Source organism: Nyctereutes procyonoides, unplaced genomic scaffold (assembly GCF_905146905.1).
Source record: "Nyctereutes procyonoides isolate TBG_1078 unplaced genomic scaffold, NYPRO_anot_genome, whole genome shotgun sequence".
Lineage (NCBI taxonomy): Eukaryota > Metazoa > Chordata > Mammalia > Carnivora > Canidae > Nyctereutes > Nyctereutes procyonoides.
In genome coordinates, this window is record NW_026575123.1 from 5,556,666 (window position 1) to 5,574,204 (window position 17,539).

Sequence of the window (17,539 nt, forward strand, 5' to 3'; positions counted from 1 at the left end):
GCAAAAATATCTTGCAGTTTTGGGGAACCAGAAATTGAAGGAAAACTCAATTCAATAGTAGAGATGAAAATAAGCATAAAAAGGCAATATATAATAAAATTGCTACCAAATGTCATCAAGCAGCAAAATGCACAATAAAGATGTGGTCAGTGTCGACCGCAGTTATTGGAGGAAACACTTCAAGTGAAATATTTGACAAGTTAACCCAACATGGAACAAAATATATCTCATGGGAATTTATCTTTTAACGTTTACCAAATTTGTTCAGTGGTTTGGAATTCTCTATTTTAAGAAAAAAAAAAGAGGGAAACTTGAGAAAGAGGAAAGAGAGAAAGACAATAAAGCTATTCAAGTGACCTGGAGATAAAACACATTGCCTGAAGAATTGGACTGTAGGTATGGAGAAAAGAAGACTGGATAAGGAGGTTAAGAGCAACCAGCAAGAATTGGAGGTGCCACTTGGAGATGGTGATTGGCAGCTGTTAAGAATTTCCATGGACTGTAGGTAAGAAGAAACGAGTTTGTGTGGCCAGAGGACCTCAGCTGGATATCAGGAAGAATTTCCTGACTGGAAATGTCAAGAGTTCTGGTTTACAGGATCAAAGGGAGGCTTCTGGGATGTGCCTACCCTAGGAATATTTTTTAGCCTCAAGCAAGAGACTGGGTGGTTTCCTGCAGCCCCGAGGATGGACTGGATGGCCTCCTCACAATCCATCAGTCTCATGTTGCTGAGAGGCGTGCCATTCACACTGCTGCTTTCCTAGTGTCTTTGCCAGCTGCCCACTCCCAGCTCAGAGGCTGTGGAGTGTTCCCCACAGAGAGAAACAACTAAGTCTTTCACTCCCTGTTCCTCACTTGGGCCAGTCCTTGAGGTGTACACTGTGGTTTTTCAGCTCTTCAGCACTTAGGCCCTTTCCTTCTGAGCCAAGGGCTTCCTGGGAACAATGTAGCATCTGTGTGTTGACAGTAACAGTCTAGGGGCCAGAGACACTTTACCAAACTCCCTCTGTTTCACATAAACTGGATTGCATACCCCGCCTACAGTAATCTGCACCTATTAGCCCCAGCACCAGGTGGACCCCTCCTTACCTATTCCCCAACCTTTTACCTAATTTGATTCCTAGCTTTTTTTGTCACATTTATGCCGATCCTCATGCAGGATGGTCTCTACCACCTCCCATCCCACCCATAGAGTTAACAATAACACATTAGTGGCTCGTGGCCTGACACTAAACAGTGGGCACCGAAGGGTGAGGTACCTACTGCTTATTTGGGCATCTGGGTATTTATAAAAGGTTTGGCCTGCAAAGAGATGCCAGCCTTTTCCTATAACATTATTGCTTTTTATTTATTGTGTGGTTGTTGATTTACATAGGAGTTAGGAACGCAAAACAAGCATAGTTTTTACATAGTCTGTTTCTGCTGAGTTTAGAGACTTGGAAACATCATTTGACTGGCAAAAAGACAATTCCAGAAAGGTGTCTCAAACCTTCCCTTTATTCCTGACTGAGTTAGAGAGGGACACGTGCTTGTGAAGAAAGTAGAGTTTCAACTCTTCAGGACTAGAAAAGAGCAGAAATTATGTTGCATGGGAGTCCTGTGGAATGTACAGATTCAATAGGAAATGACAAATCAAAACAACCTCTCTCCCTTCAAAGAGATCACAGAATTTCTCTTTATGGCTCCATTGAGCGGCGTGTATTGCAGTGTATGGGGCTACGCAGTATGACTGTATAGAAGATTGGATGGGTAGTAAGAGTGTAGACCATTTAAAAGAAAGGATAAGGAGAGTAAATGAGATTTTAAGGAACAAAGTGGAGAGCTGTGTGTGTGTGTGTGTGTGTGTGTGTGTGTGTATAAGGCCTGGTGATCCTGTTTACTGTCTCTGAGATTTCAGTTGCCTTTTTTACATTTCATGTAAATACTTAGTAGTATGTAGAAATATCAGGAGAAATCAGAGTTCAACCTTTGGAGTTTTTTCTTCCGATTCATGGTTTTCTTTCTGAAAAACATCATGACACTGTTACTTAGATTTGGAACCCACTCTTGGTTTTGAGCTCTGAGATTAGCAAACAGCTATTTAATTACTCCTGGAAGTCCTAAACCCATTCTTAATTTTTATTTCATGAACTCTTATATATAGGAATTTGGTTTGTTTCCCATTAATAATGTAAACAGAATGGTAAAATCCCAAATTCAGTTCCTTTGAATATGCAAGACATTTCCAAAGTTGCCCGTGTAGTTCTATTCTCACGACTCTATCCTAAGAAGCATTCTTTTTTTTTTAATAATAAATTTATTTTTATAGAAAGCCACCTTCCAATGGGGAGGCGTTGCTAGGCTTTATCATTGAAATCAATCTAAACATTTCTAATATTGTTAAGAGACACACATTATTATTTGATGGCCATTTTAACAATAGTATCATACTTTTAAAATTCATTCTATTTTTTTTATTGGAGTTCAATTTGCCAACATATAGCATAACACCCAGTGCTCATCCCGTCAAGTGCTCCCTCAGTGCCCGTCACCCATTCACCCCCACCCCCCGCCCTCCTCCCCTTCCACCACCCCTAGTTCGTTTCCCAGAGTTAGGAGTCTTCCATGTTCTGTCTCCCTTTCTTATATTTCCTACCCATTTCTTCTCCCTTCCCTTCTATTCCCTTTCACTATTATTTATATTCCCCAAATGAATGAGACCATATAATGTTTGTCCTCCGATTGACTTATTTCACTCAGCATAATACCCTCCAGTTCCATCCATGTCGAAGCAAATGGTGGGTATTTGTCATTACCTAAGAAGCATTCTGATCCTCTCTACCATACCCTTGTGAACTTTTGTTCTTAATCAAATCCAGGAGAGCTGAAAGAATTTTTATTCAACAGGACATAGAGAGGAAAACTCAACTTGTTATACTGGAGGCTCCTACTTACCAGCCGTTTCCCTTTTAGGAATCCATCACAAAAGTTTTGCACATGCTCCACAGAAACTTCTGCCATGGGCAGTGTATCCCACTCTTCATCCACAGTACGGTAAATTGCCAAAGCAGGCAGTTGAGACTTTTTTAGTTTGAAAAATGAGATCACCTTCCCATTTGCCTCCACGCCACTGTCCACCAGAACAAAAAGAATCTGCAGTTGGAGAGGTTTGAAAGGGAAAAAAAAAATCTATCTGAGGTCCAGAGGAGAAAGAGACGTCTCATAATTGTTGCAGTTTACACTAATTAACTTGTGGTCTGTGCCATATAATATAATGAATTTCTTATTTTTCTCTGCTTTGGTATTTTATCCCTTTTCATCAGATTTAAGATTAAGAACACAGAATTAGAAATAACTTTAGTGATTAGTTAAATAAACAAGTATGGCCTAATGGTTAAAAGCAGATAGTACATTCTACATTTTGTTTCTGGTACTTTCTAGCTGTGTGACTTTGGCACATTACTCAGCCTCTCTGAGGCTCAATATTCTCATTGGCAAAATAGGCTTTTGCCCGGAAAGATTAAATGAGCGGATCCATTTAATATGTCCAGTACAGTTTTTGGCATATGGTAAATGCTTGATAAATGTCGATTATTTTATATTATTAAATCAAACCTTCTACTCAAAGTAGAAACCTTTATAATGTTCTTGTTAGGGGATCATTTAGATTCAGAAATTTTGAAAACATCCAGTGTTAAGGAAATAGCCGCCCGAAAGCTGGCTTATGTTATTACCAGACAATTTCAACATCGAAAAGGTCTAGTTTAATGCAGTAGCGTTGAAGTGGTTGGAGTTTTATTATTTCAGTGATACCAAACAGAGCTGCATGAAGTAGAGAAGGGACAGGACTAAATATTTATTGGACATCTAGTAGGCACCAGGTATGTGAGAGTTACTTTATATAAGAAGTAAGTCCTGAGTCTAAAATTCTAAGAGGTTATGGCAAGGACTAATTAAATTGTGACTAATAGGGGATTTTTATTTTCAACATCTTTGGATCTCTATTTTTCTCTCCACTTCTTAATGTAGAAAAAAAATGAAATAGACTTCCAGCCAAGGGAAGATATGGTTATACAGGACTTTAATAGTATAAAATACAGCATCTTTAATTTTAAATCAGAGTAATGTGATTTATTAGGTCCTAGTTCTTACTTTGTTATCTCTTAACCTTTTTTTTTCAGATCTTATTTCTTATTTTTTATTTATTTATGTTTTCAAGAATGTTTTTGTAATAATAAATTTATTTTTTATTGGTGTTCAATTTGCCAACATACAGAATAACACCCAGTGCTCATCCCGTCAAGTGTCCCCCTCAGTGCCCGTCACCCATTCACCCCCACCCCCCACCCTCCTCCCCTTCCACCCCTAGTTCGTTTCCCAGACTTAGGAGTCTTCATGTTCTGTCTCCCTTTCTGATATTTCCTACCCTTCCCTTGTATTCCCTTTTGTTATCTCTTAACCTTACTCATTTTCCTTATTTACCTAATCTCCCTGGATCTATCTGCCTGTTTTTAGTGACCTGCTACTGAGTATTCAAAAGAGTATCTCCCATTTCAGACTTACTTTCCCCTGGAAGAGCTTGGCTGCCTTCTGGTATCTGGACATGCTTTCTTCATACTCTGGAGAGGCCTTGTTCATCATCAGTAGAAGATGAATCTGGATCATGCTATTAAATAGGCCAATCACAGTCTGGCAAATTGAAGTATTTCATAGTAGAATGAAAGAGACAAGGAGCAAAACAAAACAAAACAAAACAAAACAAACAAAAAGCCCCATTAGTGGCAACACAGTAAATAAATAGGCTTAAATATGAATGAGAACTGTCCATCCATAACATAAATGGTAACTAGCCTTCAGTTTGACCCTCAATAAGTCTCACCCTTGGGCTGTCATGAAACTGTGTAGATCCCTATTGCCCACACTAGATAACGGTGAGCCGAGTAGCCACTGGGATATTGCAGAAATGATGGAGTGTGACTTCCAAGATGAAGTCATAAATGACATAGTGGCTTATGCTTGGTCTCTTCTGTCACTCACTCTGGGGAAAGCCAGTCCCAGTGTTGGACACTCATGCAGCCTTATGAAGAGATTCACACAGCTCTATGCTCAGTATAGAGTCTGCTTAAGACTCTTTCGTCCTCTCTCTCTGCCTCGGTCCCCCCCATCAAATAAATAAAAAATCTTAAAAAAAAAGAGTATACAAACAGCCTAATACATGATTGTGAGTTTCTGCTTCCTTGTTGTCACTGGTGCAAACCTCTGCATCAGCAGCAGGTGAGACATAACTATAGTTGTGGGGGCGGGTCTCCAAATGGGAAAAATATCACTTTTGGGAAACAGAAAGGTCACAATGAGAGTTAAACTTGCTTCTCTAAAGTTATTCTTACCTAATTTCTTCTTGGTGCGATCTACCTTCACTACTAATGTGGAACTTAAAAATTGTGTCAGTATTTTGTAAGAAAAGGGATTGCCCAGGCCTAGAATTCAGGAAGACCAATCCTTGTCCCTGCCTGCATTAACCTGAAGAACTCCAGGACCCTAGGTACACGAAATAGGGACTCTAAGATCATCTTTTCTGCTCCCACATGCGCTCCTGACCTCTATAGACATAATCATGAGAATGATGATGGCCTAGGAAAAAGATGCCTTTTTGATTATTGCTGCTGCCACCCACCCCTGGGGTGCATGTGTTTGGAATCTTTGTAAGAGTGGAAATGGAGTCACCACTCCACGAAGACAAACGTGGTGTGAGAGGTGGACAGGAATTTAGTCAACAGGAAAAAGGGTGTTTCCTATTGAAGCCTGAGTGGGGCAATAGAAAAACCACAAGATTCAGTCAGACAGACTAGTCATGAAAAAAGCAGGGACAAGTGCAGAGGGCTGTTTCTGAGGCTCAAATTGCTAGGCATATGGCCTTGAGGAAGTTACTCCACTTTTCTGAACCCTCTTTTCTCCTGCAAAATGGAAATAGACAGTGAACGAATGCTTCAGCAGTAAACTTCCTGCCTTCTACTCTGCCTTTCCTGCTTTATATGGGATCCTAGATAAGTCACTTGGATCTTAAATGTGCTCCTCTATAAAATGGGCATAATACTTTTCTCTCTCCTACCTCAAAAAATCAACGTGAAGATTAAATGAGAAAATGGGTGTGAAATGACTTGGTGAGTTCTAAAAATCAAGATGTGCATCTAAAGTCATGTTATTAGAGAATGCAGAGCATTTCTGACCTGAGGAAATCACTGGAAATTAATACTCTATCACTTTATGATCTACATCAGGGAAAATAAAAGGGTATAGAAGGCACTTGTAGAAGCTGTAGAGTGTTAGAAGATTATCAGAACAGGTGGATCAGCACCTTCACTCGGGTTGCATGCAGCATGCAACACCAAAAGGAGACAAATCCAGAAAGAAAGCGGATTACTGCGAGGGTCTAGGCATGTGCAGGGGAAGCCAGACCAGTAATTGTTGGTTACTGGTCCATAAGGAGGTAGGGAGAAGTTTTAAAAATGTTATAGAAATTTTGCTTAGCTGTAACATCCAAATATGTGATCAGTGGGCCTTTAAAAATTTTTTTTTCCATTTGTCTGTTAATTTACTTTCCTTGTATTTTGCAAAAGTATTGGTCACTAATGCTTTTGGGGAAAAAATGGACTCCGGCTAAGATTGTGGTTTTGTTTGAAAAGTGTGGTTTAGAGGGTGGCTCAGATGAGTTGCCTATAGTGAACGGTTTCAGGCAGCAAAACTCAGAAGTTTTTGACTCACTCATCTTTGACTTGCATTCTGGCTCTTTTTCTTACTAGTCATCTGATGGGTATTTAAGAGCTCTCTTTCTTTCTTTCTTTTTTTTTTTTAAGATTTATTTATTTATTTGAGAGAAAGATCACGAGAGGGAGAGGCAGAGAGAGGAGAGAGAATCCAAAGCAGACTCCATGCACTATGTGGGGCCCAATTCCATGACCCATGACATCATAACCTGAGTTGAAACCAAGAGTTGGATATTCAGCTGACTGAACCACCCAAGCCCCACTGATGGATATTTAAATTCTCTGTTTTTTTTTTTTCCTGAATAGGGACAAACATCAAATTTAAAGGGTTGTAGTAAGGATAGCAAAATAAATGACAATAATGGCAGCTGCTGTTATTAATGGTTAAGGTTAGAATTCCTAGATGAAGGGATCTCTGCTATAGAGACAAGTACCCTCCCTGACACAGGGCTTAAGGGTCTGGAGACAAGGACTATTGTTTACCGCAGGGTTGTACTCTGTCACCAGGTGGAGACTGTTGATCTCAATGAAACGGCTTAATTTGGTGGCATCAATGCTTTCAATGTATTTGCTCTCTAAATCCAGTTTTTTGTTGTCCACCTGGGTAACACAAAAAGGATAAAATTGTCACTATTCTGTTTTTATTCATTCATTGATAAATGTTTCTGGACTATCTACCACATATCAGGCATTGACTAAAGCTCAAAAGACATAAAGGTAAGTAGGAAATATTCTCTGCTTTCGAGGAACACACTGTCTGGTGAGATACAAAGAAGTTAACAGAAATGTCATCACCGGCCCATATACCACCTAAAGGAAGAGCAGGAAAGCTTCCAGGAAGAAGCAACTCTTGAAAAGTAGCTAGAACTTGGTCAAGTGAATGAGGATGGGGAGGAAATTATAAAAAAAACAAACAAACAGTATTTGCAAAAGGCAAAAAGATGAGAGATGTCATGCTCTGGTAGCTGCATTTAGTTTGCCATGACTATAACAGTAGATGTTAAGTGTGAGTAGGAGAGAGACAGGTTAGTGGGGTAGGCTGGGGCAAACTTCCAAAGGACCTTGAAGCTGAAGTGAATAGATTAAACTCTAACCTGAAGGCAAGAGGATCATTTACATAATCAGATTTATGTGTATATATATGTACCCTTTAATGTGAAATAATACATATAGAGAAAAGCATGAAATGGAGAATATAAAATTCAGTTTTTTCACTTTATAATGGATGCTTAGATTCTTGATTTTTATCGTTATCCTTTTCTAAAATATATGTTAAAATCTATGCATTTCCCCCTTTCAGGGCTATAAATGCATCCATAAATTTTATATGTAGATTTCATTATCATTCAGTCCAAAATGTTTTCCAATTTCTGTTCTTATTTCTTCTCTAACCTATTGGCTATTTAGAAGTGTGCTTTTTTAAATTCTAGCTTAATTTCTACATTTTATTATTGTTATTCTAGCTTAATTTCTACATTTTACTATATCATTTGTCCACTCCTATATATGCTACATATGTCCTTTAAATCATGTATATTCTGCAGTTTTCAAATACAGTATTCTGAATATACTAACAGCTCACTTGGTTAATTTCGTAGTTCAGATTTTCTATATTTTTACTGATTTGTTTAACCAATTTATTCTACCAAGAGAGTAGTATTAAAATCTCCCACCATGATTGTGAATTTAATCATTTTTTCTTACAATTCTGTCAGTTTCTGCTTATATATTCTCAGGCCATGTATTAGATGAATGCGAATTTAGAATTGTTACATATCTGGCCAAGTTGAAACATGTATCATTATGAAACATCATTCCTTTACTTATTTATTTTTTTAAAAGATTTTATTTATTCATGAGAGACACACACAGAGAGAGAGGCAGAGAAATAGGTAGAGAGAGAAGCAGGATCCCTGCGGGGAGCCCGGTGTGGGACTTAGTCCCAGGACCCCGGGATCACGCCCTGAGTCCCATGAAACATCATTCTTTATCTCTAGGTATTCTTGTTGCCTAAAAGACGACTTTGTCTGACATTAATATGCCTAAATCAGCTTTCTTTTGGAAGTATTTGTATGGTATAGCTCTATCCATTTACTTTTTTTTTCTTTAGGTAGGAATTCCTTCTTTAAAAATTTTTAATTTAATTTTTGGTTAACATACAGTGCAATATATGTTTCAGGAGTAGAATTCAGTGATTCATCACTCACATATAATATCCAGGGCTCATCACAAGTGGCCTCCTTAACACCCATCACCTATTTAGCCCATTCCCCACCCATCTCCCTCCACCAACCCTCTGTTTGTTCTCTATCACTAAGACTCTCTAATGGTTTGTTTCCTTCTCTCTTTCTCTTTTTTCCCCTCCTTTTTCTTCCTTCCCATATGTTCATATGTTTTGTTTCCTAAATTCCACAAATAGTGAAGTCATATGGTTTGTCTTTCTCTGTCTGACTTATTTTGCTTAGCATAATATATTTAACTCCTTCCACGTCATTGCAAATGACAAGATTTCATTCTTTTTGAGGCTGAGTAATATTCTACAGTGTGTGTGTGTGTGTGTGTGTGTGTGTGTGTGTATCACATCTCCTTTATTCATTCATCAGTCCATGGACATTTGGGCTCTCTCCATATGGCTACGGTTGATAATACTGCTATAAACATCAGGGTGCATGTACTCCTTCAAGTCTGTAGTTTTGCATCCTTTGTGTGTATACCTAGTAGTACAATTGCTGGATCATAGAGTATGTCCTTTTACTTTTAACCTATATTTATACATTACATATATCCCTATGTTTTAAAATGATGTCTTTGGTAAAAAAGCACAGAGTTGTATTTTTTAATATAGTCTGCTATTTTTGTCTGCTATATTATTTTTATATAATGTAATGTATTTTTATATAATATAATGTAATATAAAGTAATCATGAATACATTTAATCCCATATGCATTGCACTTGTTACTGGTTCTGACTGTTCCAAATCCCACTTTCTTTCATTTTGGGATTACTTTCGATTGATTGAGCACTTTATATTATTCCTTCCTTCCCTTGATTGGCTTAGAAGTTACATGTGCTATAATCACTCTCTTGAGGATTACCAAGCATGCATTATACAACATGCATTCTTTAGTTATCCAAATCTAACCTAGTCTGGCAGTTTTGTCTCTTCTTGGATAATGCAGGCATTAGTTTTCCTCTTTCCAACTCTATTCCTTGACCCCACACTGAAGACTTACAGGTGATCATTATTGTGTATTTTAATTCTAAATCTCACAAGATATTATTGATATATAGTCAATATACATTCACGTTTATACAATTTTAGTTTCTTTTCATTTCTTCCTGCACTTATGAGCTTCCATCTGGGATGTTTTGCCCTCTGCCCAGAGAACACATTTTAGTATGAGTAAGACCTGTTGGGTGACATAGTCTCTCAGTTTGGTTGCTTAAAATATCTTTATTTCAGCTTTATTTTTGAAGGCTATTTTTGCTGGAGGTAGAATCCTAAGGTTACTGTTATTTTCTTTCAGTTTTTACAGGACATAATTCTTTATATGTAACATTCCAGTCTGTAGAAAGTCACTGAGAAGTCATCTATGAAATTAGCCCTTTGAGATTACTTTGAGGGAAATCTCTTCTCTGATTTAAAATTGTTGTCTTTTTCTTTGAGTTTCAGCTATTATATTGTGGCATGGCTAAGGGTAGATTATATAAATGATACATGTGTGTAATTAAGTATGTGTAGAGGTATATGTGTGTTTGTATGCATGCATGCATGGGTGTATATATACTTATATATCCACATAGGATCACCTTAATCCCATTTCAGGGACTGAAATGATTTAAATCTGTTGCAGCCTTTGGGAGGGCTGATATACTTATTGTACATCCTTGTTTTTAGGGTACTGCTCTTTAGGGTCAAAGTGGGGCAAAGGGTGTTTTACTAAATCTGCTTTGTACTTCTGCTTCTGGGCCCTGGATTTCAACATTTACTTTTCTGGCTCCTTGAGGTTCTCAAAAAAGATAATAAACTTCTCAGCCTCTTGACTTCTTCAAGAACTGGCAGGAAAAGCCACTCAGACAAAAAAAAGTCCCAATGAAGGGTTTTCTTTTTGGATTTTCTTCTTCCTCTAGATCTTAGTCTAGAAATTTCTCCCTCTTTTACTACTTCTCCAAGCTCCACCCCTCCACCCCCTTTTCTGCTCACCTGGCTTTTAAAATAAATTATTTTTGACAGAAGGGCTATCTAGTTACCTAGTCCAGTTTCCCATATTTGCATTTTAAAGCTGCCTTTCCACCATACTCAGATATATTAAAAGATAAGACTTCATACTGTCAATCATTGTCCCAGGGTTTTCCATCCTCCTCCCCCAATCTACTCATGCCCATAGAGGCAGAGGATAATGCTTCTAACACCGATGGCAACTATGCCTACAGACAAATGCTAGCTCCTGAAGGGTTACGTTTCCTTAAATACCTTGAATCTTCGAATCACTTTTGAGATGCTTGGGCCACTACTCCTTGGACATCTCAACCCCTTTACCTTACATTTGCTATCTCATATAGGTCCTACCCAATCCAATCTTGCCCTGGATCAGAACCATCTTTTTGCCCCTTGGATACTTTCTCCCAGTATACCCAGCAAAGTCAGAGTTATGTCTCATTGTAGTTTATGCAGGAGGGAATTCAGGCAAATATAAAGTCTCTAAACAGTAGGAATCTAAGATTGTTCATTATTGTCATTTCCATGGTGACTCCCATTGCCTATTTTTCTCCTCTTTTTTTCAAGGTGGTCTCCCATTGGGTTAGTTGAAAGCAATATGCACCTTTAAGAAGCCCATGGTTCTCTATGGTTAATATTGTTAATTCTAGAATACCCAGTCATTCTCTTCTAATACCTTTGCAAATGAATTGTTTTTTGAGTGCCTGCAGTATGTTAGGCGCTGAGGCACAGGAATGCCTGACATTCCTTCAGATAGCAATTTAATCACTTTATTTTATGACTGTTTTTCACAACTCAAATTTATAAAACAGATACATGCAGAGGTACAAAGAAATGTATTTCAAAATAAGAATTTTGAAAAAAAATCGTCAAAACCATAGGATATTTTAAACTGTGAACTCCCTTTGTATATTTAGTTGTTTCAATATTCACAAATTCTGAGCAGAAGGCTTGAGGCAGAAATATCAAAGCAAGAGAAAAAGTCTTTCTAGAGGGGAGTCCTTACTGGGCCCCTCCCACCCACCTCTCCAAGTCAGTAAGAGTCAGGAGAAAAAGAAAATGAGCCCACAGGCTCTTTGCTGTTGCTTAAAGAATGCTTTGCCAGCTGGCATGTCTCCTTCACACTTAAGGCTTTGCTAATTGCAAACATCAAAATCATCAGTATTATAATCACAACCGGGGCCCTTTTAATATTTCATGTGTCTAAATACTTCCTGATTATTTGTCTAGGAACTTGCAGGCCTGGTGGCCACGCCTCAGCTAACAGAGATGTGCTGTGGCCAGGAGCCCCTCCCTCTCTGCTCATCCAGGCAGTCCCTCACCATTTCCCAGAACAGGGAGAACAGGAAGCCCAGTTACTCCAGGTGTTTCTGGACTTAAGGAATGCAGTATGTTGGAGGCAGAGGATGTTAAGTGGTGATAACATTCTCTAAGTAGCAAAGAGTTTTAATAAAAACCACTCTCCTGAAGTCTCTCCAGTTTGTAGTGCTTCTTTTAACGAAACATGGTGGATTGGTTCACTATTTCTTGAACTAATAAACTCTGGAACATTCATATGTAGCATTCCTGGAAATATTTGAACAGGAAATCTCCCTTCTGTAAAGGGAATTATTTGCATAATGCACTGGGCAGAAAATAACCCTGAAACCAAGAGTTGGGGAAAAAAATTTTATATATATATATTTTTCCAGTTTTTGGAAAGAATTTTACTAGAGATATCATACCATTTTTCTCCCCCCAAAAAAAGGCACCAGAAGAAAAACAGAAACAGAAAGGCAACCAGGATTGCCACCTTACAATATAATTTTGAGTCTTCCCAAGAGTATTTGAAGTGGATGATTTTGTTTTATGATTTTTGTATCATACCAAGAGATTAGTTTTTCCCTGTAGATTAAGACTTCAGCAATATTTCTTTGAATTCCTATGTGTCTCTCTAATTAAGAACCCAGTTTTTCATAAAGCGTATTAAAGTTGTCTTAGTTTACCCCACAGTTACAGTATTAAATGTCCTGACTAGCCCTGAGAACTCATTTGTTAAACAAATATCCTCATGTCCCTGGGTTTGTTTTTATAAACTCCCTAGCTTGCCATATATTTGGTAAATATATACTTTAGAAAAAATACCTAATAATTTGACATATCTTCCTTCTTGCATTTATTAATTTTTATGCACTAGTTCCTTTTGATTCCCTTTGTTTGGTAAGGTGCATTCCTTATAATAGGAACCCAGCACACAACTGTCCAAGGAATGAAAGAATGCCTTCACTGTGTTTCCATTACTGTCCTACTGGGTCAAAGTTAGGCTAATTATATTTCTTAAAATAGAGGTGATTGAGGAAAACCAAAGCAGGACAAACATTCAAATAATATCTGAAATTCCATTTTAGAACAGGCTTATGGTTTATTCAACCTAGGATTATATCTCCATTAGGGAAACAACAAGAGTGCTGTCAGAGAGTGTAGAGGGTCTCCTTGCAGGCACACTCAAAAAAGACAAGCTGTCATACACACCAAACAAGTTGTCATATACAACTTATTGTTTCACTTACTTAAATTCATCCTCATCACATTTATATAGTTGGCCTGCACTATTTTTGGAGGGAGATGTGCTCCATGAATATAGCATTTGCTGGCTTCTTGTTGCGCCAGCATTTCAAAGCATCCAGTAATGTCAACTCATTACAGACTTGCTATTTCTCCACTTATTATTCCAGCTTATCTCTAAATATGTTCTTACAATAGAAAATTCTCTATGTCTAAATTTTGAGGTTTCTTTGCCAAAATACGATTAAGTCTTGAGTAATAATCCTAGGGTTTGATTAAGTAGTGCCAGGGGGATAGATAAATGTTTTAAAAGGTTAAAATAAGTAGACTTGAGAATGAAGGGCATTAGAGTAGATTGAACTAGGAGTAAAAACAAAGATTTTTGGCAGGGTTAAGTAATTTAGAAAGTCACTATAGTAATATAAAAATGGAATGTTTTAGAGACAGCAATGTGTGTGAAGCAGACATCAGTTATTCTATAGTTGTGAAACTATAGAATATGGAGCTGTAGTGTTCTTACTGATAATAAGCATTATTTCATCAGATTCTTGTGAGAATTAAATGGTAGAACACGAAAAACACCTAACAGTGTCTATCATAAATTAGGCACTAAAAACAAACAACCAAACAAACAAGCAAACAGAATGAACTATACATTTAAGATGAGGGTAGATAGATACCCAAAATTTTGCAACAGGTTCACATTTCTCAATTTAAAAAAGAATAGTCTTGGATGATGTTCTTTAAAGAAAAGAAAAGAAAAAGGGGATCCCTGGGTGGCGCAGCGGTTTAGCGCCTGCCTTTGGCCCAGGGCGCGATCCTGGAGACCCGGGATTGAATCCCACATCGGGCTCCCAGTGCATGGAGCCTGCTTCTGCCTCTGCCTGTGTCTCTGCCTCTCTCTCTCTCTCTCTCTCTCTCTCGTTGTGACTATCATAAATAAATAAAAAATTAAAATAAAAGAATAATATTATCTTATGTGAAGATTAAATTACATCATGCTCAAAAAATTTTTCCTATCATTCTGGGAATGTTTTAGGTGCTCAGTAAAACCTGGCTACCATCTTCATTATTATCCCTTTCTTCCCTTCTGGGAGCACAGATCCTGGAATGAGCATGTTGGCCTCAGGGCACTCAGGCACCCTGTGCATCTGCACTGCTTTCTCTTTGTGCCACCTGAGGCCAGGAGTCAACTACTACAGCAGCAGAAGGGTTTCTCATGAGGTTCCCAGATTCTGCAAGCACCGCATCTTCCTCTGCAGAATTCTCCTGTTGTCTGTGTTCACGTGCTCCTGCAGGGGCCACGCGAGGGCCAGAGCCCCACACCCACCTGCCCAGTATCCCCAAGGCAGAGTCCAGCCCTGCAAACAGCAGCATGAAGCCCAGGCCCCCTGTTGGGTCAACTGGTGAGGCTGGCCTTGGGCCCTCCAGAGATTTCAGATGTGTACACTTGGATTTACACACCGAGACCAAGTCCAGATCCCATCATTCTGACCACGGGTGCAGCCTTTCTGTGCCACCTTCCCAGTGTGACAGCATCAGGTGACCATTAAAACTTGGGGACTCGGGCAGCCCGTGGCTCAGCAGTTCAGCGCCGCCTTCGGAGACCCGGGATCGAGTCCCACGTCGGACTCGCTGCATGGAGCCTGCTTCTCCCTCAGCCTGTGATTCTGCCTCTCTTTCTGCCCGTGTCTCTCATGAATAAATAAATAAAATCTTTAAAAAAAAAAAGCTTAGGGACTCTGGGACCACCTTGCTTGGCTCACCCAGGCCTTTCTTGACCATAACTCAGACGGATACTGGTTTACTTCCAAGCCTGTACAAGACTAGAATGTGGCTCTCCACCCGGATTTTGCAAACAATTAACATTTACTGAGAGAAGACCTGCTGGTGTTCAGCTGCCCTGTTTTTCCTGTCTGCATACCTTTTCTTTTCAGTGCAACCTTATTTCCCCAAAGCTGATTATGACTATTTCTAATATAACATTTGAACTTGAGCATACGAATTGGTATTTATCAGATTTACTTCTCACCACTTTGTTTTGAGATACCAGGCGCATAGATGAGATGCCGTCTGAGATCGGAGAGCTTGCTTTCTGCAAGGGCAATGAGACAAGTAGATATGCTGGGGAATGTGGCCTTTGAGCAAGACACTTTGGTTCAGGGACAGGCATACTGGGAAGGGTGACCTGCACAAGCACAGGTGAGAAGGTGAGAGGAGCACGGGTGGTCCAAGAAATGTTTGAGGGGGCACAATGGGAGCCAATGCTGGACAGATGCACAGAGCCAGCCCTAGAAGGGCCTCAGCCACTACAGAGGCTCCCCGTCCAGCCGCGAGCTGGGGTCACAAGGCGTGAACATGAGACTGTGGCAAAAGCTCTCTGCACACAGTCTCATGCTGGTGACTGTATTACTGTCCTTTCAGGCTCTCCCCAGCATGCTTGGTGACTTGGAGCCTCCCTCCCTGGTGTCCACTGTGAGCAGACACCATGACCATCTTCTTGGGGTGGGGGTGGGAGATGCAGGCTCCAGAAAGACAATCTCAGCTTGGTCATCACTGCACTCTGACATGCCAGCAGAGATAGGCTCTAGCAGGAAAAATAAGACCCAACCACAGAATTCTTTGAATCCAGAGAGTGTCAAGGGCTGTAGAGAGCACAGCATGGTGCTGGGTCCCTGAAACTTATTTCTGATCATATGCAGTGCTCATTAGAAGCCAAGAGTGAAGCTCCTGCCCACTGTTGTTGGGGCACACCCCTAACCCTGGCCCCTGAGACCTGAGCAAGCCAAATGGAGGCCAGTGTGAGGCGGAGCCTCTGGGTGTCTGTTTGGACTTTGAAGAGAGATTGGAGGAGCACCTGGGTAGCTCAGTCCATTAAGCATCTGCCTTCAGCTCAGGCCATGGTCCTGGAGTCCTGGGATTGAGCCCCATGTCAGGCCCACTCCTCAGCGAAGCGTCTGCTTCTCCCTCTCCCTCTGCCCCTTCCCCTGCTCATCTCTCTCTCTCTCTCAAATAAATAAATAAAATCTTAAGAGAGAGAGAGAGAGAGAGAGAGAGAGAGAGAGACTGGAGCTGATAGGCAAAAGGACCAGCAGGTGACATCTGACAACACTCAAAGGGCTCAAATTATTCATTCAGGGGTGATCCTAATAGCTCTGGCCTGGACTCTGACTCTCCTGACCCTAGGTAACTCTTTCCCTCCCCTAGCCGCTTCTTCACAAAACACAAGGGAGGAAGAAGGGAGGCTCCCAACCTTGAGAGGGGGGCCCACTTGGGACCCAACTGACAGCTCTCACTCATTCTTAGGACCACTCAGGTGTGAGCTCATCTGATCTTCTGTGTGTCAGGGACAAAATAAAAAAGAGGCCAAAGTAATAGTACTCCCAGCCTTTTCCCCCTCTTCCTATCTGTTCTGGGTTCTTCCTTTGCTCCTGCGTCTTGACTGGGCTGAAAGGAATGTGAATCTCCCTTGTGAGGCATCCTTGTCTCCTGGTGTTTGCTCCCACAGAGGGTGGTTGTGCAGGGTAAAGCAGATGATGACAAAAAGCAGCTAGTGCCTGCCTGGTGAATTCTAAGCATGTGATAAGCGCTTATAGCTCCAGTGTAAACCTAACTCCTCATCCGGCCCAGAACAGGAGGGATGGTGGAGGGATGTGTGCAGCTCTGAGCTGGCCTGGGTTCTAGAGTCAGGTGTAAGTGGGAGTGGACAGGGCTGATCTCTGGCTGGGGCTGGAGTCACCAGATCCCTGAGCAGCTTCCTAGATGAAGGCAAGCTGGAGACCAGAGGGGCTGCCCAGAGGCAAGACCCAGACCCAAAAGTGAGGGCCAGCATGGATGGCACAAGCAGTGACCAGGACCATGATCTGAGGGACCCATGGGCACTGTCCTCCACAGGCAAGTGGGCAGCCTTTGTGGGTGCAGGGCCAGTTGCACACTGAGCACGTTGGCAAATGTGCACCCCTGAGATTGGGCCAAGCCAGGGGCTTTCCCTGTTCTGGGAGTAGCAGTAGCTGCCACCTTTTCCAGCTCTA

The 17,539-nt window shown here is 40.4% G+C and overlaps 1 protein-coding gene across 1 annotated transcript; it reads right to left on the reverse strand.

Annotated features, from left to right (window-relative positions):
* Positions 1 to 1,954: 1,954 nt before the first annotated feature.
* Positions 1,955 to 14,885, reverse strand: LOC129517115 (endoplasmic reticulum resident protein 27-like). The gene is made up of 5 exons (XM_055336739.1): positions 14,685 to 14,885; positions 7,227 to 7,343; positions 4,543 to 4,668; positions 2,935 to 3,132; positions 1,955 to 2,002 (listed from the first exon to the last, which is right to left on the reverse strand). The coding sequence occupies exons 1-5, from the start codon at positions 14,883 to 14,885 to the stop codon at positions 1,955 to 1,957; spliced, it is 690 nt and encodes a 229-aa protein (XP_055192714.1).
* Between the last annotated feature and the right edge of the window lie 2,654 nt (positions 14,886 to 17,539).